This window comes from Porites lutea, chromosome 3 (genome assembly GCF_958299795.1).
Source record: "Porites lutea chromosome 3, jaPorLute2.1, whole genome shotgun sequence".
NCBI lineage: Eukaryota > Metazoa > Cnidaria > Anthozoa > Scleractinia > Poritidae > Porites > Porites lutea.
The window spans coordinates 2,042,729-2,068,002 of record NC_133203.1 but is presented as its reverse complement, the minus strand read 5'-3'; the positions used below and the strand labels follow the sequence as shown (position 1 = coordinate 2,068,002).

Below are 25,274 nucleotides of genomic sequence, written 5' to 3'. Positions count from 1 at the left end.
CTAAGACTGCTACGGAGAGGTGCTACTACGGCGACATGAGGTCAAAATCACTTCCGGTAACGTCACAACCCTAGTCGCAGTGCGACTTTCACGCCGGCCGTAGTCTTGTTTTCTGGTATGGCAAAATGTCAGTTAATGCTCACGTAGTGACGAGTACGCTGATCAAGGCACTTTGCCGTACCAGAAAACAAGGCTACGGCCAGCGGGAAAGCCGTACTACAACTCGGCTGGTGACGTCACAAGCGATTTTGTCCTCATGTCGCCGTAGTAGCATCTTCTCCGTAGCGAATCTTAGGGCGCTTACCATTTGTCAGAACTGACCGGCCAGCCCATTCCCATCTTAATGAGAATTTCACTTTTAATCAAAATTAATCATCTAGATCAGTCAAATCCTAAATATTATACACAAAGGAGACGGTTTTTCAGTAAAACCTCTAAATCTCCTATTTCTTTGCCAAAATATCTGGTCTTGCCATCGTCCGACCGACCAGTCTAACTTTTAGAAAGCGCCCTTAAAGTCTATAGTATTCTCGGCACTACGCACAACATGTGATCGCTTGTTTCAGTTCAAAACGTTTCTTAACATTCGTGTAAGCGATTTTTTTTAGGGAGTGGTGGGGTGGGAGGGAGAGGGAAAGAGGGTGCCAAGCTGTACAGTGTCTCCTCATATTAACCATCGGGAAGCAAAATAAATTATTAAAACCCGTTTTGATGAAACTTTCAAAGTCACAGTCAAATCACCGTCTTGGGCAATTTTCCAGTGGATGTTATCGTAAACCGCATGTGCGATTGCTTTCGCGAAATTGCATTTATTTGTTCATAAGTCTTAAAATACGGCAAAACGTACTTCTTATCTTTTGTTTCCATCAAATATTCGTGAACTTAAGAGTCTTCTCAACTTCTTATTCACTAAACAAACAATCTACGATTCTTTGGCCATCGAAATGGTATTCTTTTAAGTGACAAATTATAAATTGTTTCCATTTTTTCATTCGATTACCCGCCGTGCTTTTCTCCCGGTGCCCGAAGCAAAACATCGTACAATCTGGAATACATCAACGTTTGCATGATGCGCTTCGGCGGTCACCAGTTTCAAGTATTCTGTGTTTCTGTCCTCTTGTTGTCAGAAATCTACAACACTCAAGGTATGTCAGATTATTCGAAATGTACGAACATTGCAACTAGAGAGATTTAGGAGACGATATGTGTAGAATTATACCGATTTTTATATCTGAAAGACTCTATGAAATATGGTATCATCTGATTTGATATCGAGTTAGCTGTACCTCATTTTAATCTCGATATTTATTGAATGTGTTGGCGGAACGACAAACGACTCAGGTCTAAGAAATGTCACGTTTAATCACTTGAAATAAAGATAAATATTACAATTATTCAGAGATCCTCAAGAGCTGTAAATTGACTTTTAAGGCATTGAAGATCAAAACAGATAAATTCCGTATCTCTAATCACAATTCGACGCAACGTACCCAGAACATTCATTAGTTTGCACACTAAGTTTGCAGAGGAACTGACTACTGTAAAGGCAAACATTTGAAATATTGTGGTCTGCTATGATTTTTTAGCCATAAACGCAGTAAGGTCGTCAACGTTTTCAGTACAAGCTGAAGCAGGTGTCTATAAACAAAACTGCTCTGCAATATTGCTGGTCAGTCCACGAGACTTTATTAATACAAAAAACTAAAGACTGTTGATTTTTTAAAGTTTTTCTCCAAACCGAGTTGTAGATTTGGACTTGGGAATTAGATCAACCGCGACTTTATTATAGTAATAATGATCTTTAAAATTTAGTTTCACCAAATTTAATTATATTCAGAATAAGGAAACACAATCGATGTACATGTACTGAATAGATTTTCGTTTACTTAATTTTCATCTATCAGATATTACTATCGATCTCTTGAGACATAGGTAACAGGTTTATGAAAAAGAACAACTTCGCACTTTTAGCCTTGTTTTACAGTTTAGGAGATAAACGTTGTTACTTTGAGAAGTAATTTGCTGTCGTTAAGTTAGGTCTTGCACGCAAAAGAGACTGTCTTATAATTACCTAAATTACAATAAGACCCCTTCTGGACCTCAAACACTAATAGCTCTTTTAACTAGTTATTCAAAAGGCGAAAAGCCGATTATTGCTTGTAAATGGATTTTTTTTTGTGCAAAGAGCTCACTTAATAACATTGTTTAGCCCGACCAAACTTTTAAGAGACGAACATGCATTATATAAATTAAACCTTTGGGAATTCCGTTCGCGAAATGAAAAAAGCTACTTAATCCAATAACAATCTGAAAAGGCAAAAATTGTAGTTTTTATAAAATACAGTATTAAAAAATACTCCAAATCTACGAAATACATATCACATGTGAACGCTCTCCTTTAATAAAACGATCTCTCAATTTTTTTTTTTTTTTTTGGCGAATAAAAAGGACATGACTAAATTGTCTAGATTTCGCGGATGAATGCTTTTCATTGTAGCGAGAGTAGGAGCCGAGTGCTCCGGCGGGTGGAGAATAATCTATCATACGAACGCCAAAAGGTAAAAATCTACTGATATTGAAAACGTTAATGTCCTTTGAGAAAATGCAATAAAGACCGATAGAGGGAAATATCTTGTAAAATCAAATAACTTATTATGGTTTCTACACTGATTAAAATTATTGCTGATTTTTGCTAATTACAACAGGAACGTTTATCACTTTCAATTAGTATAAACCATTTCAAAACGTTTTTCATGGTGCTATCTAAAGACCCTTCTGTAAAGTGTTTTTCAGTTAAGATCATACTGGAATTCTGTGACTGCGCATCAGAAGGCAATGTCTTAAAACTTAGAAAATTGAGGAAAAAAAATGACTTTGAAGGCGAACAGAGGGCGGGCATACAGTTACAAAAGGAATTAACATATAAGAATAGAAGAAACCTTTTGTACACACAACTGAAGCAACTCAACACGCACGGAACACACGGCTTTTCCACAATATTTGGAAAGCATCAAATAAGCGATAACTCCACGCTACCACCTAAGGTTTAGTAGGCGTTATTTTCATAAACAGACGGTAACCACAAAAATAATAATTTTGTATGTAAATAAGAGTACAAAGAATCGCGCGTATTTGTTGACAACTGTATGTAAACGAGCAACAAAGATGAAATATCTGAAAACAAAGTGTAACAGAATAATTGAAAATGAAATCAGCGCAGTTACTTATACTGAGACAATCATACTTGCAGTATTAGAATCGAACTATCTTGCAAAGTAAACTCGTGGGGTTATATTTTTCAATAATGCAGGGTGATTCCGGTTTTCTAAACCTCACGGGGACGCCAAATGGGTTCAAATTCAAAAGAAAATCAGAGGCGCTTTGCGTTCAACAGGCAAAAATTCCGGAAAAGTCGCAACAAGAGTCCTCGAGTTGAAAAACTGGAAGCTGAAGTTCCGCAGGCGAACCGTTCGGCTGAAAATTGAGACAATTCTGCTAATAAAGTCCAGTGGAAGATGGGAAGATGTTTTCGAAAAGTTTGTTATAACGACCAATTTTGTCCGGATCCCTCTTCGGAAAAACCGACAAAAAACTCGTCCATTCACTACATGGAATTTTAGGATTCCTAAAGAGACCTAGGAGCTAAAAATAAAGCCAAATGAAGGGCAGTGCTTTTCTATAAGGTGTTGCTGATAAATAACATCTGATAATACAGCAAAACATTGTCAGTATTAATAATAAAAATATATGGCACTAGGGTCGTTTTAGAGATGATCTTAACTTGCTGAAAATCGATTGTCATGCTTGCTATTAGTTTAATACACCATACTGTTCAAAGAAAACAAAGGACAACTTAAGACGCAATATGCTAAAATATGCACAAATATGGTTGGAGCAGGACTTTGCAATCTGCTTCATCAAATTAGAATTACAATTTCATTCAATTGTGCTTGCAGATCCAATTATTCTTTATCTGTTAGGTGATACCAAATGATTGATTTGTATCTGTGTGGTTAGGAAATCAGTCTTGCACAGCTGGTTGGAAATTCTTAGACGGTTCTTGTTACTTCTTCTCGAACCAGACCGCTACATGGTTTAAGGCACGCAAGCGATGCAAGGAACATGGGGCCGACCTTGTAACTGTAACTTCGGATGCTGAAAATGCATTCATTGTTTCTCATTACTCAAGCCTTCGATGTTTGTCCGAGGGGGCCTGGTTGGGGCTTCGTCGGCATCCCAAGAATGTTACGCGATGGATTTGGTTGGATGACAGGGAAACTGAATTGAAGTACACGAAATGGCATCGAAAAGAACCAATGAACAATCGCATTGATAGGAATTGCACGGAAATTCACCCAACTAAAAGTATTTACTGGTATGGAAGCCCATGTCACGTGCAAGGATGTTACATATGCGTGAGAGGTGAGTAACGCTTGGAAACAGTGTCTGAACTACACTCGGGGGTACTACTTATAATGGCCAATACGGAGAGGCCCCGCCTTAAAGGGGTACCTCTTTCAGGCTTCACGTATATAAAAGGGTAGGGATTTCACTAGTTGAGGTATATGAAAGGATAGGGAAATCTGTCATTTTGATCAGTGAAACCACAGGCCTCCCAAGCTCACGTTACGAGTGTGTCAGGATATTTTCTCACAAGAGAGTCGGTGTCGCGTTACAAGCGACCGTTAAGACTTTGTATGAGAAATAAAATACTGAGGTCTGCGAACACTAAATATCATTTTATTTTTACTTCTTTTCTACAAAATAAATAACGGAGACTTACCTCAATAACAGCCAAAAAACCGACTAAATCGATGAATTCACACCAAAAAACACAGGAAAACATCAAAGATAAGTCTCCTTTATTTATTTTATGGATAAAAGTAACGATAAAATGACGCAACAGCTACTCTCTTGTAAGAAAATATACATAACACACCCGTAACGTGAGCTTGGAACGCTTGTGGTAGAACAGGCTAAAACAGATGCATTTTATGGCAATGAAAAAGTCGAGAAAACGTTCTGGTTTTGTGATTGTTTCATATATTTTAAAGACGGTGCATTTACAGCAGTTAAAAGGGAAACAAAGTTCTAAACTAGGTATGTGAAATGGGTACAATTTGTCAGTGGAAGATATACGAAAGAGTTACCTTTTGTGTCAAAAATGCGATATAAAAGGGTAAGAGGTCGGACCTCGGAACGAAGCCTCTCAGTAAAAAACTTTGTCGAGTACTGTACAGTACCGCAAATGATCCCCAACCGCAAATGATCCCGAGACCGCAAATGATTCCCAAAATGGACCGCAAATGATCCTCGACCACAAGTGATCCCTAAAGTCGACCGCAAATGATCCCGTGAAAACTTGAGGAATGGAATGGATTTTATGGGTCTGATTACAAAAAAGGACTTATTATAAAAAAGAAACCTTTTTCTCTCGCCTTTTAAAGAAAAAGGGAAGGAGGACGCTACATCTCAGGTCAATTTATACAAGGAGAAAAAAAGAAAATGGAATAAATCTGAAAAGGTATGGTTTTAACCGTATACTTCTTCCTTTGTCGATTGCTTCAATTTTCTTTCAAGAATGTTTCGTCTTTTGAAAAATTTAAGACAGGCAGGACATTAAGCAGAAAAGTTGTTTTAACGCCTAGAAGCTCAACCTTTCTATTGAGGAATACAAAGCCGGGCACCCTCTACCTAACAAGAGCTTTATTGACTTTACTGATCTTTTTGAAAGCGTGAAATTAATCAGCCAGAATATTTCATTTTGACTTTCCTCTGAAGTGTTAATTTTACGTGATAAACAGCAAGACATTTGTTCGTAACTTAGGTGCCCGTTACGGAACAAGACATGATTTAACATAAACACAAGTCAAAATGCCCCCGAACTTATCAATGTCCACAGGTTTCGGTTTATTTCGAAATAGCAACTTTCTTACATCTCATGAACGTGTTGTGAATAGTTATATTAGCGTTTTTATGTATATTCATTTGTTGTGCTTTGCTGAAGACAGTTACCAGAAATCTAAACCTGGTAATGAGAAACGCAAAGCCAGGTAAGCGGTAGTTATCGCGTGACAAAACATCGTAAGAAACCGTCACATTCACGGCCTAAAAGAAAATCGCTTATGATTGTTCCGATCCAGGAGGCACTTAGGAGAAAATTAAACAACCTAAAACCCTTATTTAGCGGCAATGAAGAGCACTGCATTTCAAAAGAGGTAAAAGGAAATGCTCTTGCATCAAAGGGCAAATCATGCCGACCAGAAACAACAATAACCGCAGAAAATGCGTGTCATGACCTCTCACTATAAAATAAGCAGCAAAAATCACATTTGCTCAGTCAAAACGTTTTCCTCAGAGGTATAATCTACCCGCCAGAGCCGGAAAAAAGTCATTGGAACAAGCAGCCTTTTATACTTCGTTTTTACTCTTGAATGATTTTTTTCATTTAGTTTTTATTCATATATTTATTTGAGAAGTAAAATTTAGCTTTTAACCTGACTTATTATAATAATAATACAATCGACACGATGATCCTCTAACTTGAGTCCAAGTCATTCCTATTTTTCTTTCGGGATCATTTGCGGTCGACTTTGGGGATCACTTGCGGTCGAGGATCATTTGCGGTCCATTTTGGGGATCATTTTCGGTCTCGGGATCATTTGCGGTTGGGGATCATTTGCGGTACTGTACAGTACTTTCCCCTCAGGTAACTACACCGAAAATGACTGAGACAAAGATTTGAAACTAGCGGCTTCAAACAACACATGTCAGAAGTGCCTGCTTAGAACGCTAAATAGGCCTGTTGGTAAACATAGAATAATTTGCACAGGAACCACGCGAATGGTAGAGCTAAGTCTCGATAAAGAATACACTAAGAGATAATAACCACAGCTGAGAAATTGAAAAAAAATGATGATGATGATCATTAATAATCAGTTACACGAAAGTGAAAATGCGAAAGTAGATATGAAAATCTGCGGAAGATCTTTCAGCTAAGGTCATTACCGCATTAGCGATGAACTCGACTTTCGATCTTTGGCCACGGTTTTGTTTTGACTCTAGAGGTGGGGTATATTTTACCAAGGCCTTCCTTCTCAATTTTACAGCAAATTTATGAAATAGTTCGAACGGAAAAATTGTTGCTTAAAATAACACAGTTTTAATTTTAGACGCAAACGAATGCAATAACAAAGATGTTTGCCGTGGAAGACCATGCACAAACATTCCAAGAAGCTATAAGTGCTCATGTGGGACTGGTTACTCGGCAACAAAGAAAGGTCGTGATTGTGAAGGTAGGAACTACACTACTGAGAAACAGTTCTGAAGTGGCCAACGTCAAAATTCACAAAATTACCTCATTCCGCTTTGTAAAATGTTGAAAACTAATAAGCATTATGTGAAAGTACTGCTAAAGAGGTTCCATTTGAATAGTAACACCAAAGGATTTCATCCACAGGCTCAAAAGTTAGAAAAGCATACTATATAAATAGCACCATGAGAAGGTACTGCTAAGGAGGTTTTATTTGAATGGTAACACCATAGGATTTCATCCACAGACTCGAAAGTTAGAAAAACATACTATACAAATAGCACCATGTGAAAGTACTGCTGAAGAGGTTTCATTTGAATGGTGACACCATAGGATATCATCCACAGACTCGAAAGTTAGAAAAACATACTATACAAATAGTACCATGTGAAAGTACTGCTGAAGAGGTTTCATTTGAATGGTAACACCAAAGGATTTCATCCACAGACTCAAAAGTTAGAGAGTCACCTTACAAGACTCTATCATTCACTCTGGGAGAGAAAGCGCCAAAACGAACCTTCATTGATATAGAAAATCCATCTCAACTTGTTTGAAAGAAAATGTCTTTAAATTCCTTTTTATTTTCTTTTTTCTTACGAGTAAAAAGAATATTTAGTGAACAAAAAACACTGAAGAAAATCTTCGTTTCCGGTGTTAAATCTTCCGCGCCCCAACATTTAGAATTTTGGGACGTCATTTAGTCGCGTCCATGCAAACATCATGCAACGATACGGCTCGTTACTACCCTCGAGCATAAAGATAACGTAAAAAAACCTTACACTTTCACGATTTAACATCCTTATCGCGCATCACAAAGATGAATCACCAATCCTACATCACAGTGATGAATCAAGAATCACGAATGTAGAAACATGCATCACAGTGACGAAACACGAATCATTAATGTGGAATCACTCATCACGCTGATGAATCACGAATCACGAATGCAGAATCACGCATCACAATGATGAATCACCCTATCACGATAGATGCTTCAAGGATATGGGATCATTCACCTCTATCCTTTTGAAGTATAACTTCACTTTTTTTGTCTCTACATATTTCACCTAGATATTGATGAGTGTAAGCATCAAAATATGGGATGCCCTCACAATTGCATAAACACACCTGGAAGTTTCTTTTGTCATTGCAAGGACGGGTATATAACGGAAAGAAACGGCACAATTTGTAGACAACGTGAGTATAGACCTACCCATTAATGAAGCTACAGTGCATAGGTAACCTAACATTACACCTTAAAGCTAAACATATGTGTGTAAACGTACTCATTAATGAAGCTAAAACGCCCATGTAACCCAAAATCAACCCTTCAAGCTTAAACATACATGTATAGCCGTACCCATTAATGAAGCTACAGTGTACAGGTAACTAACCCAACATTGCGCTTCAAGCTTAAACATCAAACGTACTCATTAATGAAGCTACAGTGCACAGATAACCTAACACCGCGCCTTCAGGCTTAAACATATAGGTGTAGACGTACCCATTAATGAAGTAACAGTGTACAGGTAACCCAACATCGTGCCTTCAAGCTTACACCGGAATATATTTATAGACAGCCCCAGTAATGAAACTACAGTGTACAGGTAACCCAACATCGCACCTTCAAACTTACACATTTTGGTAACGTATGTAAATGGCGGCTGGTGGAAAGTTACTGGCCATCACTGAGTCAGCCTCGACAAACTTATTAGTTACCGACGTTCAAGACCGATTCATTTTAACTAAAACGGTTTGTTTGTGGCAGTGTATTATACACATCAAAGATCTATCAGCATTAAAACGAAACACAGATCTCTGGCTTCACTTTTGTCCATAATTCTACATAAGTTAGGGGCCAAAATTATTACAAATGTTATAGGTATTTTCAATGATATTATGGAATATACGTAAAGTACCTGATGATTTCAATACATTTATCTCCTAAAGTATCTCGTACCTTTTATTTACCTTGCTGTAGAGTTGCTTGAATTTACAACTGCAAGTACAAGAGGAACAGAAACAAGAAAAACGACTACATTGAGCATGAAAAGTAAAAATTACACACAAGCAACCAAAGAACAAGAAACTCCCAAGGAAAGCAAACAACAGGATGGTTTGTACAAGATTATACCTTTTTTACACTGTTAAATTCTAAAATCCTGTGTGTGGAAATTGTTTGTAACTTTGTCACAGTTGGCAAGCTAAAGGACAATACACCAGGGCCAGGTTGTTCAAAGCAGGGTTAAGTTAACCTAGGGTTGGCGCAAAATTTGAATTTAGACATCAAAGCTCCGTTTTATTCTCTTTGTCTACAGTTTGATGATTGGATGGCCTAAAAAGAGTAGTGAAAATAATCTGGGAAAATTCGTTTGAACAAAAGAAACCCAGGTTAGTGCTAATCGGCCTTCGAACAACTCATAGTGGGGCCAGTTTTGCAGATGTAAAGCTGTCACTATCACTATTTCATTCACCACTTTAGAAACAAGAAGCAAACTGGGCCAAGTCAACTTTCACAGAGACTTTTTGAACTGTTACTTAAGGGACAGGGAAAACAAATTGGCCAATAGGCAAAGAAAGTAGTGTCCAATAGCCCGGGGCTAGTGGATTTTACTATCCGGCCAGTGAATGCTGTTCTTAGCTTGCCCAACAGGCAAGTGAATTATTTTGAGGAATTCAACTTACAGAAGAACTTTGAAATCAATTCTGCTCATTAAAAGATTTTGGCGGCTAGTTGAAATGACATTTGGGCTAGTAAATGCTAGCTTTAGCTTGCCCGAATGCTAAGCTGTAAAAAATTACTTTCTTTGTACCCTGAATAGGTGACCGATGTGTTCCCAGTAACAATTCCATTAATTATTGCGCGACACATTTCAGCCCCAGTCCTCTTCTCATATCTAAAGTGGTGAATTGACCTGGGAAAGTACCTGACCTATGGTACAACAAAGTGTCCAATGGGCTTGCATTCATTCTTCTTTCAGAGCCATTTGAACTGGAGCCAAGAGTCTCGCCATTAGCAAGTTTTGGAGTCCTGTTTACCATGGCAATCCCATTGTGCTTCATTGTCTGTTTTCTCATTGTATGTTACCTCAAAGGGCCTGGAAAAGACAAGAGTGAAAAGGAGGTTGGAGTTTCTGGCCACTTAATAGAGTCTGTTTCTCCCATCTTAGACACTGCTTTTATTGACACCGAGAACACTAATGGAAAAAACAAGGAGAAAAAAACATCTGTGAAGACTAGTAATGGCACAATCGAAGAGGATGAGCCAACAGACTGTATGGTATAAATAGGTTCAATCGCCCATACATAATACAGCAAGTGCAAAAAGCCTCATATTATTTAAAAGATAGATCTTTGTGGTCAAAAATGAGATACCAAAACAGAGTTAACGGAACTATATGTAAAGCTATGTAGCCTGTGTAGCAAGCATCTGCGCTCAAGTTAATGCGCAAAGGCGAAACAAGAGCATAACATAAAAGAAGGGGGAGGGGAGAGAAGGAAACAAATCTCATATTCCGCTAGGGCTGAGCAGTTTTTCATTTATTTAAAACTAAATGGTCACATCCTGAAGTCCAGCATTCAGGTCCAAAGTTCAACAATTGTCATTGTACTGCTAGACATGGCATCCTCCAAGAAAAGGATTCTTTCATTTCCAAAAAGAAGCATTTTTATTGACTGATGAAGAAATAAGCTTTTTCGCATAGTAAAAGCATTTAACTTATTGCATGAACAGTAAAATAAAATTAACATTTTGCCTTCACTTGCCAGAAAGACACCCACAAAAGAGTAGGTACAGGGGCCTGTAAGTCAGTAAGGACCTCAAAGTCAATTTATTGCAAAACTACCAGAAGATTACAAGACCGCACTTAATTACAAAACACCCTATGATGAAAAACAAACCTCTAAATAAACTACTTTGTGGAAAAAGGGAACATGTATCCCCACCTGCTGAAATCAGCTGTGGTGCGGACAGCTCATGGGCAGAGGTATTCAAATACTAATGACTGCCAAATGCCTACAGACAAAACTAACAAAATCTGCAAATAAAATAAAAGTTAGGAGCTCAAATGAATGCTGACCTTGACTGATTCAGATTTGCAACATACAACTAAACATATCTCAGAAAGCTACCCACAATTCCTCCTAGCCGACCCAGTCCTCTGGTCCGTGTCAGCAACATAGCTGTTTCTTTCTGTTCCTTTATACTACACTGTCAGAAATACCATTTTACAGTTACAACTTTATAGTAACAATAGCTTAACAGCAAGCTCTCTGAAGAGGGGGTTGGGGGAAAGGTTAACGAGAAAACAACTTTTCCCTTCTCCACCCTAGCCTCCCCTGCAGGTGTTTTTGGTTCGTCATGCAAGGAGGAATCCATGACAAACACCTAAGAACATCTGCGTAGGAAACTACCCCATCCAAAAGAGCTTGTTCACAAGCTCAATTAGTTCAGGGGGGATCCAGGATTTTTCACCTCCATCATAAATCCTCCTCTTTCAGGAGCAGATCCAGGACTTTTCTTAGGAGGGGGTGCACCACTAAGAAATGGCATAACTGACTGGTGATGTAAACAAATTTTGATGCAGAATACCAGTTGTGTTAGAAAGCTGCAGGTCATCTCATGGGAGGGGGGGGGGGGGCGGCGGATGCGCACCCCCTGCACCCTTCCTCTAGATCCATCCCTGTAGTTATGAGGAGAGTACCTAACTCATAGCTTCAGCTTGCTCTTCTCAATTAGCATTACACCCAGTCAGTAAACGAATGTAGGGGGTTGAGTTTTCACTTGATTTTGAACCTTCCAAAATCTACAATCTACGTTGTATATGTTATAGCCATGCCCAGGTGTTAACAGAAAACAACTCAAAAAAATGGTCCAAAAATAAAATAAAGGTTACCTCTAACATACCTTAATTGGCTATCGTCCTTTTCTCTGATGGAAAATTTCACGGTTTTCTGGACACAAGAAACTGAAAAGATCACCGGTCTGGCGCTTTAGAATCGAAAATAAACTCTTTCTTTACAAATGAGGAATTCCCTCACATCCTAGGAGAAAATAAAAATGAAACTTGAGTCAGCAAAGTCGAAATTTTGACATCCTCTACCAAAAGATCGCGTTTTGCAAAAGGACCGCCGTCTCGCCTCGTCCGCCATTTTTTAAAATAAGCTGCCTGCGCTGGACTGGGCACCAAGGTGTATTCCAAGAATTCCGGAAGTGGATCCAACTGATCAACTGATCTAACTGTTTTAGGCAAGAAGATTGAGAGAGAAAATAATATTTAGGAAAATGAACTTTCATCTTTCTTATAATGTGTTTTTCCTCGAATGTCTAGTCCCCAATCCCCCACCCCTTTTTTCCTTCCTCCCAATCCTCTTATTTCGACGCCTGCTAGGCGACCCAGGGGCAGGAACGCGTGACGAACGCGTGACGAACCCTGCGTGGGAGGCTACTGCTAAGCAGGCTAAAGCATTCTAAGTACTCCCCCCCTCTTCCCCCTCCCCCGGGAGTTTTGTCCCTCAGCTCTAAATGGTTTTTAAGGTTTCCTTGCCCTCTTCATCTTTTTCGCTGCTCAATTTCTTTCATTTCTTTCGCATCTGTTTTCTTGGATGAACCTGTTGGCGGACCATACGAGTTTTTGTCAGACTACGACGACGCCGGGGGAGGGGGCACTGCCATATATGGGCTATATAGGTATGTGCCGCTGTGAAGGGTATGGTTTTCAGGCAGTTTACTCTAGGAGAGGGTATATTAATCAGAGTGTTTGGGTCTAGAATAGGGTATCATTTTTCAGGAAAATGATCTGTTGGTTGAAGATTTTATCTAGACAAGGGAAACAGCTACTCTAGGATAGGGGGGATTTGGGGAGTTTACTCTAGTATAGGGTAGCAAAATTCAGCTGAACTAGCTCTGTTATAGGTTAAGGGTTCCAAGGTGGCACATCCCCACCCAGAAATTCCTAAAGTACCCCCCCCCCCCGGGACGACGACGCGACAACGAACAAGAAAAAAACAATCATCAGCTGAGTTTCCGGTCATAACAAAAGAGTCTTTGTTTTGTAAGCTTGTAGTTTGACACTTGAATAAAGGTATTGAGGCGTTGAAGCTGTCTCTCAATTATGACAGTAAAGTATGTTACATCGAAATGAGCAGTTATTCTCCGGTTATTCAGGCCATTTGAAATAATTTTCGTGCACAAGGAAACTTATATGAAGGTTTCGGGGTCGCTGTTGGAGGAGGAGTTCTGTTACAATCAAACAATCCTAGAAATTAAGACATCCGTCGATTTACATGATAACTCTGGAGATAAACCTTGAATGTGACTCCACGGAAAACAAATGATGCCTTTTCTAGTAGTAATTGCTGTTGCTCTTACTTTATACAGCGGAATACGAGGTAAGTTGAATATAATGTAACTTGCAGCAAGTCGCCTTTTTCTTACGTTTTACAAATATGACACGGAATAATATGAACACAGTGCGTTGTGTCTTAACTGAAGCCCTGTAATAGTCCTGTTAAAGTAAAATTCCATCAAGCGACATGGTCTTAAACAGCCGGCAACGTAGGATGGAGAAAATGGTGATAAACGACTTCGGCAGGGACATAGCTTCCTCCTCAAAACGCGCAACGGCGGCGGGTTTGGTGATATTTAGATTTGAAACATACGTACCCCTCCTCACCCTCCCCCCGCCTCCTGGTTAATAGGCTCGTTACTATCGTCAGTGTGTAGGCTTGACTACCAGCCCTGCTCGGGGAGGAATAGGATCGTACCCGAGAGAGCGACGTAAATGTAGCCTTGTAGTCTATCGCCTTCTCAAAACACCAAGAACTGACAGACAGCAAACATATTACGCGTTGGTAGCGTGCAAACAACTGAGGGGAGGTGAACTTAGGCCGTTTGTAGGATCTCAGTAATTTTACAGCCCGGGGGGGTACTTCCTTATAAGAGGCTAATGGGGATGTGCCGCTGGATTGCGTCGCATTTTCACGAATGGATTGACCATAATGGGGTCGCATTTTCAATAGAGCTGCTAGAATGGGGTCGCACATTTTCGGATTTTGGGGGCAAAGACACTAGTTCTTCATATTTACGGTTAGCAAACGTACCAGAATGTTTGCACTGCAGATGAAAAGTAAAGTGTTCTTCATTCAAAACGACGGTCTGCCACTAACTAGGACAACTAAGTACCAGGGCTCCTTTAGGTTCAGTAGGACCAGGTTCAGTTTCCTTCAAGGGACCGTTGGGATAAAAGCAATGCCACGTGGTATTTCAAAAGGTAAAACAAGTGACAAAAATTGCCAGTACGGGTAATGGCGTTGGCGTTTGTTTATTCTCTCAAAACGAGACTAAATGTACAGTTCGAGTTTCGACAGGTTTTACATCCTTATTACTTGCTGTGAGGACATCTACGTTCGCTACTGCATGTAAAAAAAGTAACAATGATAGTTTGTCATTATTGTTTTAAAGATAAAAAGTTTTTCATTCTTTGTTGTCTAGAATAAACAAACTTGAAGCGATTTCTTGCATTGGAAAATTTTACCACTTGTTTGCCCCCTTACTAATCACGTGATACGCTTAAAAGCGTGTGCAAAGATGGCTGGCATCGTGATTAAGGTCTATTAAAGGGGGCCTATGGTGGTTCCCGCTCACAGGGTTGTCATGTTTACGTTCCGCTCTCGCTTGGGGCTCCAAAAGTTTGTTCAGTTAACTTTTCTACACCTATCTAGTGGCGATGGGTCATTATACGTTTCTGGGAAACTGCCCACCTACCCCCTCCCCCCCCCTCCCCACCCCTAAGCCAACATTAGCACTTACTTCTTACTTAGCGCAAAATGTTGGCTTAGGGGAGGGGTAGGTGGGCAGTTTGCCAGAAAAGTATAATCTTTATGATCCCTATTTTGCTTGTTTTTTAAATAGCTGGAGCTGGTGTTAAGGTCACTGTTGACTGTGATCTGGACCAGATGAGTGTACACATACCGAAAACCTTGATTCCAGGCTTCCAACTGGCAGACTTACGGCTCTTAGATCCAAAATGTGAGCCAGTGAAAAGCGAGAACAGTAGTCACATGACCGTAACAACGCCTCTGACTGACTGTGGCACCGAGATGCAACACACGGAAGAAAATGTCATTTATAGAAATGTTATTGAGGATGGATATGCAAGGAATGCCATAGTCGGCCGACTACAGGTTTGTTTGTGTGCGCAATAGCTTTGTAACCTCTTGTGAGGTGTAGGATGAAGAGATTTAGCACTAGCAGCCACTGGAGGGGGGGGAGGGGTAAGAACAGACGAAAGGGAGGAGGGAGACCCAGTAGGCAAAGCCCTAGCGGCGAGAGATTTCTTCCTTTTTTCTAATAGAGAGCTTAAGCAGCTACGTTTTTAAGCGACACACGTCAACCGTAAGTGAGCTTTTTTCTCTTTTAATACGCCTTGACGCGACCAAATTTGCATGGCTAAATGTCTTTACTCTTATAGAGACGATTTGTCCAAACATTTTTCCAAAATCACGGCACAAGAGTGCAAAAAGTCCACTTCCGGTTGACGTGCGTCGTTCAAAAACGTGGTTAGCCTGCGAGCAAGCTCTCCTAATTGGGCGAACGAAGCGATTCTCGCAGACTAAAACGTCGCTGCTTAAATTTCCTCTCTTCCCTAAAAGAGGGAAAACGTCCTCAAGCACGTCTAATCAACTGATCCGCGACACGCGAGAATCGCGAGAGGAGAGAAAGAAGGAGGGGTTCTCTTCCGTCCCCTCCCTCAGTGCTTCTCTTCTCTTATTCGGCTAATATGCATAATCATCAATGAGCTCGCACGCCCCACTGATCTGAGGAAAGGGGACGACTGCTAGCAGTCTAACAAGGCCTGATAACGCTGATCCATGTCTCTTACTCTTCCCTAGGTTTTGGAGATTCCATTCGAGTGTGTTTATCTCAACCAGGCAGCGGCCTCTCTCGTCCAAATGAATGTTGAGCAAACCAAGGCTATTGCCTTAGAACCTGAAGAAGGCTCAGGAATGTTCGCGCTTAAAATAGATATATTCAAGGTAAGGGCCTTAAGTTATGCTTAGGCCTTCATTGAAATTTCTTCGCCGTAATGTCGTACCCACGTCTCTTGTCGACGGATTCTTCAACAAGAGATCAGAAGCCTGTTTCTCGAAAGTCCCGATAACTTTTATTTTTCTGGCCTGGAAAGCGGTTTTGTGTTTGTTGTGCATTCAAGATCAAACTTTAAATAACTCTGAGAATAATGCAATGAAACTATCAGAAAACGAAGCAATTTTGACTGGTTTGTTGGCTAGGAACTATGCTACTATTCAACAAGTTTTGATTTTAAAAATTTGCCTTCGGGGCCCGAAATGTTTCCGGGTTTTTCGAGAAACGGGCCGCTGGTTTACGAGTTTATCTTCATATTGTTCACAGCTCATGGGCTGAATTATGGCTATTTACAACAACAACAATCTTTTTATTAACACTATTCAGGTACAAAGGAGAAGAAAAAACATGAGAATGCAAGAAACTATAGAAAACGAATTGATAGAAACTATATAACTATATGAACAATTTTTGAATCAGTGTGCAACAGCCAAAGTAGAAAAGCTTTCGGGTTGGCTGCTGCTTATTTACAAGTAAAGAAAGGAACAAAGGAAAGAAATAATACTGATAAGATTAAACTAAATCACATAATTCGTTAACTAGACATTCTCCTCGCTTCCTTTCTTACGTAAACATTTGCAAGAGCGGGAGCTCTTGAAAACGTGGCCGACACCATTATGTTAATTAATTGATCCAAATTTTCAAGAGTTAAAAATTTTAAAAAGTTAAAAATCTTAATAGGCCATTTCTGTGTTCTGAGTTGAAAACTATTTGAGAGGACAAAATTGCTCGGAAGACTTTTACATCAAAATTCAAGAAAAATCACGGGTAGAAATTGCATAACTACATCGCGTAGCCAGTCCATAGATCTGTATGACCGGACCTACAAAGTTTTGGTTCGATCACTCTACCGCTTGTGAGAAATTATGCGTTTTGGGGGGTGGGCTAAAAAGCTTATTATAAGAGCTTAAAGTGTTGGTGAGGTTAGTGCATACTAGTCAAGAGTACAATTTTCAGGATATGTGGAAATGAAAGTCAGCCAGGTCTACAACTAGTCGAAATGCTGGCTACGCCCCTGTAATATATGCATGCAGAAATGCAGAGATGATTCTGAAATCTACAACTACCAACGGATTAAACTTTCGAATACTAAATTCATTAATGGAATCTTGGGGTAGGCTTGACTGACTGACTGGCTTGACTGTAAGAATTTTCATTTATAGAGTGAAGACTATGCCGAGGAATACTTAAGTTTCCCAATAGTGGTGACATTGCAACAGCGTCTTTATTTACAAGTATCAGTGGACACACCCGACACGCGGTTAGGAATCGCTGCTGACACGTGCTATGCCACACCCATCAACAGCATCTCAAAGAAAGAAAAACATGACATCATTCTCAATGGGTAGGTAATTGGGTAGGTATGGTTTTGCCGCTTAATTTTTAAATTTTGTTACAGGCGTGCTCCGTCCTAAGTGACCAGTACTAAAATGGGCATTTGACTATTTCTTTGTAACCCTAAGATTTGAATAAAATAGAAGTCTCCCTGGAAGCACTTTGAAGGTCATCAATTAACAGCGAAATAACTTAAGTAGTTTTGTGTTGATGTGCAACATGTGAGGCTAAGCCTCAGTCGATCTCGCGGACTGAAACTCTAGCTGATAATTTTAACTACTTAAAAGTAATTCTCTTCAAGTGAATACAGCAAAAAATATCATACGTTTATTTATGGCTTTCAACCTTTCCTGCACACCCGGGCCTTTGCAATATCCTAGATATGATAATTTAAAAGAGGAAGTTTTCAACATCTTCCTCGGTTCATCCTTGTTTCCAATCAGTCATCGTTGACCACAGACTGTTGCTAAGTATAAGATACTCGAATATTTATGAAATTAGATAAAAGAAATGATATTTTTTTCATGACGTAGGACCAAGTCTTGGTAACCTGGTCGCCATACTCTTAGTATACATGGGTAGGTGTCTAGTCCAAAACAACACCCCACCCCACTCCACCCCTAAATTCCTTGGACAAGGCTCCTTAACCACCCCACCCCTATCTCCCCCGTCCAAGGCCCTTTACATCGACGACTTCTCTGAACAAAGTTACGTTTGACTTTTGATGGTGACAGAAAAAATTATTAAGATTTTTCTTTTTTTCTAACAACTTCATTTTACAAAAGGTGCCCAAGAGATGAGACCGTCAAGTTCTATGGTGCTCCCGCAACAGCGCAACGGTTCAGTTTTACGGCATTTCAGTTTATAAATGGTCCTGTTGAGCCATACCTTTACGTCCATTGTGACGTTAAACTGTGTAATTTAACAGACTCCAAGCCCAGTTGCATGAAAGAATGCAATGACAAGTTAGAAAGTAGGCAGAGAAGGGAGGTGAATACAGATATTTATTACCTGGAGCGAGGTCCAATTATCATTCTAAGAGAAAAGGAATACAGCTTAGGAAATGACGCTGGAAATGAGGAAATGGGGGACAAAAGAGGTAATTGAAACCTTTTTTTCTATTTCATCGTGAAATGATAGTGCGAAAAAGCTAATAACGCACAGTTTAACATCGCTCAAAATTTGTTGCTCAATAAACGACGGGCTTAGTGTTCGACACATTGCCAGTTGTTGCATGTAAAAGAGCCCATCTCTATTATTCTCGTTCAACAAAATGGTCTGTCTCAGCATTTAACATGGAAAGCTATCAGAGCTGCAACATCTGTTGATCAGCAAAGGTTGAAACTTATGTTATTCTCAGTGTTATTGGAAAAGGCTGCTAATATAAATTGAAAGCCATATTTATTCCTTACTTTCAGAGTCTTTGGCTTAACATGCAAAAATCAACTAAGCTTCAAACCTCGGATGCGTGACTCAGCCTCACGCTAAGGCCACAGATTCAAGTTTTCCCTTTTCACTGCAAGAATATTCACCTCAAAATTACATCTTTTTGCATGGGCATTTCTTTATTTGATTTAATCGAAACTCTAATGCTTAATTTCGGACTGGCACCCAGTGCAATATTGCCTTTAGAATTGCTTCTTTCTATCCTATCTATCTTTTCGTTTTAGATCCTTCGTCTTCAAGAATAACCCCCTGGTTGCTTGTTGTTATGGGGATCATGTGTGCTATTTGTTTTGGTGCTGTAATACACACTGTAATGGAAGTCAAACGAGCAAGAAAGCTTCAGATTCTAAGTAGGACCTATTATGTAGCATGTACCACCAAGTGACATTTAGCCTCTCGCCGCCCTGCTCCGGAGAATAACCTTTCGTTCTTGTGGCAGAATTTTCTCAAGAAAAAGTAACATGATGGGATTTGAGAAAACAGCCGACATTTCGCGATACCACCATTAGTTTAACCACTGAGTGACGTCTGAGGAGCGACCGCAGAAATTCCATACTGATGACGCGTCATCACCCAGTTCTGGCTGGTAATTCTAATTCGTTGAAAATTTGCTTCATTCAGTCAGAAGCACTACCCAGATCTAGGTAGTGACACATCATCAGTATGGAATTTCTGCGATCGTGCTTCAGACGGCTTGGAATCCAGAATCCATGATCATGCTAAAAACCGTCATTGTCTATGTATAGCTAAGACATCCTTTTCGAACTCGCTTCTGAGATTATTCATGCAGAACAAGAAACTGCAAAACATCTTTAACAACGTGCTGAATTTAATCTTTTTAATGGTTATACATTTACAGAAAACAGTTCAGCGATGAAGTGCACAGACTTCAAATACTTAAATAAATTACTTTATTTAATGTTATTATTTACTTTTATATTGAATAATTGTCCCTAAACTTATTTTTCAATCGCCTTAAAAGCGTTTTTTTCCTTGTCCGATAACTATAAAATTTTCGCCAGTAATTGGCTATGGATTGAAATTTGTGAAAATGTAGTTTTAAGTAAAATCGATATTACTATGACAACAATACAACAATAAACAAAAAACTTTGAAATTGATCTAGACCAGCTACTGAAAATCCAACACTAGGAATTTAAAGTTTGGTGTTTAGCAAACAATCTCCGTAAGAAGTAAAAAATTCTGTATGTTTGAATTAGGCTAAAACGAAAACATATTTCAAACCTTAAATGTTCAATAGCCGTGATAGATTATTTAATAAAAACGTTATAAATGACTGTACTGTCGCAATTTGTAATAATCATCCCACTTTGTAATACCTGTCGCAATTTGTAATAAATCCATCGCACTTTGTAATACCTGTCGCAATTTGTAATAAACCGTGTCGCACTTTGTAATGACAAAGCTGTTGCAATTTGAAATAACAGTCCATAGCACTTTGTAATAAACTAAGCGGTCGCAATTTGTAATAATTCCATCGCACTTTGTAATAATTTTTTGAGACACGGTTTATTACAAACTGCGACAGTTATTACAAAGTGGAATGATTATTACAAATTGCGACAGTACAAATGAGTCATTTATAACGTTTTCATTAAATAATCTATCACGGCTATCGAAAATTTAAGGTTTGAAATATATTTTCGTTTTAGTCGAATTCAAACATACAGAATTTTTTACTTCTTACGGAGGTTGTTTGCTAAACACCAAACTTTAAGTTCCTGGTGTTGGAATTTCAGTAGCTAGTCTAGATCGCGCAAAATTAGGCGTTTATCAATTTCAAAGTTTTTTGTTTATTGTTGTCATAGCAAAATCGGTTTTAATAAAACCTACATTTTGACAAATTTCAATCTATATAAAATCATTGGTGAAAATTTTATAGCGATCAGACAAGGATAAAATCACTTTTAAAGCGATTGAAAAATATCGGTATGGCCTCTGAAAAACCTTATCGAAACACCTTAAGTAACTTATCGGTTACAAGACATTCCATTCATCTCTATTTGATTTCTGTAACGCTGTTTAGGTAAAAGACAGTTAATTAAAACTTTTAATCCTTTCCGATACCTTTCATTTAATATTATATAAACCCACGGGTTTAAAGAAGCATTGGAATAAAACATGAATTTCATGGCTGTAAATAGTTTTCTCGTTGCACATGTCGCTAGCCCATCCCACAAAAAATAATGAACAAGTCCTAAAATAGTTATTGGAAAAATGCACAAGATGAACAGAAAGACAATGATCAATATCTTGTTGACAATGGCTCTGTTTTCTTTCTGCCTCTGTCGCCTTATTCTTGATGTTCCATTTTCGGTAGGATCTTTTTTCTTTAGTTCTATAACTATCAGTGCATATAAAGTTAGAATCACAATTAGGGGCAAGAAAATTAAAAAGATGGAAACGAAAAGAAAGTATCGTTCTTGTGTATGCTCTTCAAACTTCGGTGCCCAGCAAAAAGTGCAAGACCACTTTTGGCCTGTCTTTACCAGCCGCGCGGTATAGAAATAAGTTCCGTTGAGACCCATCGCCACCATCCAAATAACCACAATTATTACCTTACAGACCTTGGATGTAATAACTGGAGGACGGAATGGAAAGACGACTCCCTGATATCTGTCAACTGCTATGGCTACCAGGCTTTGTATAGACACTGCCGTTGAAACGTCTTGGAGAAAGTAGACCAGCTTACATGATATTGAACCTGCTAAGCCATCGAGAAGCCATATCTTTGAACCAGTAAAAATTTGCGCGAGTTCTCGTGGTACTGCGAAGGTAGAGATTAATAGATCAGAGGCGGCCATGTTAGCGATCAGGTAATTCGTTGTCGTCCGCATCCTTTTGTTTTTTGACACGATTGCAATTACAGCTAAGTTTCCAAGCAGCGAAGTTAACATGATCGACGAGTAAGCGACTGTTTTGATGCATTTCACCAAAGTCGAGGCCTGCGGGCAGATCTCCGACGTCGAGTTGGTGTCATTTTGGTATTCCATGACTGGACGACAAACAAATAATCTCCCCTGAAGATGTTCCAAAAGTGGCAAAAAGCGAAAACCAACCTTCGTACATATATTGTTGTACAAAGACACCTGTCATATGCAAATTTAAATCAGATTAGCTTAACACAGTAAACCATTTCGCACTTAGAGAGATTTTGCCCGTTAATGTTTTTTCTTATCACCCCCACTAACAAATTAAGTCTGTGATCAAAGAAAAAATGATAGTATTCTATATTATAACATAAGCATTAACAAATGTCAGTCGTTAAATTGTGAGGGAAAAAAGGTCGCTAGTGAGTTTTTTGCCAGTGGATTTAATCGTCAACGTACGTACTATCTTTTTGTTCAATATCATGATGGCTGAACTTTGTTTCTGTCAAGTTGTATGTTACACTTCAGAAGATACTTCAATCTCTTTTTATCAAGGTGGTATTGTTATGGTGTCAGTATAAAGATAACCAATGAAATGGTTTCATGATAAGTATGTAGGCAGGCCCTCGCTGATCTCATATCGCTTCCAGTTAAACTTTCCATAACAAGACGAAAAAGATAATCTCTTCTAAGTGGTGTTGCCAGAAAAATGGGGTAAAGTGGAAACCTTTAACCGCTCATCTATTTGTAGCTAAAACACACATTCTATGTACCGATAAAGCTATTGTATGGATAGGATTAAAAATTTTCGCACTAACCGAGAAATTTTTGTTCACCGATCTTGTTCTTTTCACAGCCATCTGAATGATTTTGTAATGTGATAGAAAGCGAGAAAGAGATTATAAAAGTCCAGTGGACCCATTATTCTCTTTCGATACGAATATTTTTGTTATATTTCTATATATTTTGTAGCGAAGGTGAATTTCAGAATTTGAAGTGTGAAGCGAAAAGGATGGGAGCGACATTTTTACCAGTGATATCGCATATTATCGTGCCCGTGCAAAAATTTAACCGAGATCTCGCCGAGATTGGCGAGATCTCGCCGAGATTAACGAGATCTCGCCGAGATCTCGCCGAGATTTGTATTGTCGCAGAGATCTCGCCGAGATCTCGGCGAGATAAACGAGATCTCGCCGAGATCTAGGCGAGATAAGCGAGATCTCGCCGAGATCTAGGCGAGATAAGCGAGATCTCGCCGAGATCTAGGCGAGATAAGCGAGATCTCGCCGAGATGACAGAGATCTCGTCGAAATCGAGTTAATCTCGACGAGATCTCGGCGAGATTTGTAATGTCTCTGAGATCGCGACGAGATCTCGCCGAGATGAAAGTGATCTCGTCGAGATTAACGAAATCTCGACGAGAACTCGGCGAGATTTGTAATGTCTCTGACATCGCGGCGAGACAACCGAGATCTCGCCGAGATCTCGCCAATACCTCGCCGAGATTTGTAATGTCTCTAAGGTCGCGGCGAGATAAATGAGATCTCGCCGAGATCTCGTCAAGACCTCGGCGAGATTTGTGATATCTCTGAGATCGGAAAGAGATGAAAGCGATCTCGGGCGAGATACTGACGAGATCTCGCCGAGACTCGCGCGAGATGAAAGATATTTCTGCGAGACAAACGAGATCTCGCCGATATGAAAGAGATTTCTGCGAGATAAACGAGATCTCGCCAAGAACCCAGGGAGATTTGTAATTTCTCTGAGATCGCGACGAGATCTCGCCGAAATGAAAGACATTTGGGCGAGATAAAAGAGATCTCGCCAAGAACTCTGGGAGATTTTGCGAGATCTCGGTGAGATCTGGTCGAACCTAAGGCCCCTAGGTGGGGGACCCAAGGTAGGTGAGGTAACCCGCTAAGAGGGAGTGTCCCGCCTGTCCATATAATCTCTCATTTAAATGTGATCACGTTTACATGTTAGGCGGGGTGGCCATATAGCCGTATTTGTTTAGTGAATGCGTGATATAGGTACGCATACTGCGGACATGAGTTGTTCATTAGATAAAAATTATTTTAGCCACTGATTAGTTGATTTGCGACCTTTTTATTTACACATTGGCTAACTCCTTTTTAAGCTGATGTAGAAAAGATACATCAAAGGGGGAGTACTGGACAGAAGATCCCGCAAAAATGACATACCGCGGTTAGTGAAATTGTACCAGTTATTGGTCTAACTTTGGGCGAAAAGAAGAGAAAGACTTCTGAAATGTACACTGGTCAAATCAATTCAGACGCATGGACATTTTAAGACTGAGACCAATAATACGTCATGTAAGGGTAACAACTACCGACAAGGAAAATTTGGTAAGTTCATTAAATCAAAATTCAAAATTCTGACTTGTGTTGTTTTACTGGGACGGTTAAACACGATGAGGGGAAAATCAGCAAGGTAATATGACAAGGGGAATAAGAGCATTATGATGAGGGGAACATGAGCAGGGGAAATATGAAATATATATTGCTATCAATTATATATCTATTGTCTCAGCCTCGCATTACCCTGTTACAGTCAAAACCACAACCAACTTCTCCAACATTTGCTATTTGCTTTTATAATCTTTTTTGACCAGATGTTTGTACATTACAGATTTTTGTACGTTTTATGGGAGGTTTCAACAGGAGATGCAGTTATGACCAAGCTGTTTTTTCAACGTTTATGCCACGCATTGTCTTATGTGGCCGCCCTTATGATATAACAGCAAGCTGGCAAAAAACATTCCATTGTTTTTAAATCCTTACCCATTCATTCAAAAATCACCCTTTAAGTACTTCAACATGCTCTATCTTAATTCTGTGGTTTTCTCAATAATTATTCTTATCCACAAATTTGCATAATGTTATTTTTAATTGAAAATTGATGGTCTCTCTTGTCTAGACTAAAATCTTTAAACAATTGATCAGTGTCCTGGAAATGATACCGGATTCTAGAACTGATTTATATGCCATATCCCAGAGTAAACTGCTTGAAAACCATATAAACCTTCACAGTGGCTCATACATGTACCTTAATATAGCATATATGGCGGTACCCCCCCCCCCCGGGGGAAATATGTACTTTTGTATGTGACATACCTATTTTTAGA

General features: G+C 39.3%; 4 protein-coding genes across 4 annotated transcripts in view; 2 read left to right on the top strand and 2 right to left on the bottom strand.

The window, feature by feature from the left end:
• Nucleotides 1-11,351, bottom strand: part of LOC140930177 (T-box transcription factor T homolog 1-like) — a 28,724-nt gene extending 17,373 nt beyond the window's left edge. The window contains exons 1-3 of the mRNA XM_073379843.1: nt 11,258-11,351; nt 10,240-10,410; nt 9,273-9,311 (exon numbers count right to left, since the gene is read on the bottom strand). The gene's annotated coding sequence lies outside the window, so the exon portion shown is untranslated. The remainder of the gene's footprint in view (nt 1-9,272; nt 9,312-10,239; nt 10,411-11,257) is intronic.
• Nucleotides 1,070-11,380, top strand: LOC140930052 (uncharacterized). The gene is made up of 6 exons (XM_073379708.1): nt 1,070-1,145; nt 4,018-4,422; nt 7,173-7,295; nt 8,384-8,509; nt 9,294-9,428; nt 10,294-11,380. The coding sequence occupies exons 1-6, from the start codon at nt 1,070-1,072 to the stop codon at nt 10,596-10,598; spliced, it is 1,170 nt and encodes a 389-aa protein (XP_073235809.1). The 3' UTR covers nt 10,599-11,380.
• Nucleotides 11,381-13,397: 2,017 nt separating this feature from the next.
• LOC140930050 (ZP domain-containing protein-like) lies at nt 13,398-19,623 on the top strand. The gene is made up of 6 exons (XM_073379707.1): nt 13,398-13,702; nt 15,225-15,496; nt 16,205-16,348; nt 17,621-17,802; nt 18,578-18,891; nt 19,463-19,623. The coding sequence occupies exons 1-6, from the start codon at nt 13,645-13,647 to the stop codon at nt 19,621-19,623; spliced, it is 1,131 nt and encodes a 376-aa protein (XP_073235808.1). The 5' UTR covers nt 13,398-13,644.
• Nucleotides 19,624-21,004: 1,381 nt separating this feature from the next.
• On the bottom strand, nt 21,005-23,177 carry LOC140929260 (QRFP-like peptide receptor). Its single transcript, XM_073379065.1, has one exon. It carries the CDS (start codon nt 22,250-22,252, stop codon nt 21,230-21,232), a length of 1,023 nt encoding a protein of 340 aa, XP_073235166.1. The 5' UTR covers nt 22,253-23,177; the 3' UTR covers nt 21,005-21,229.
• Nucleotides 23,178-25,274: the final 2,097 nt, after the last annotated feature.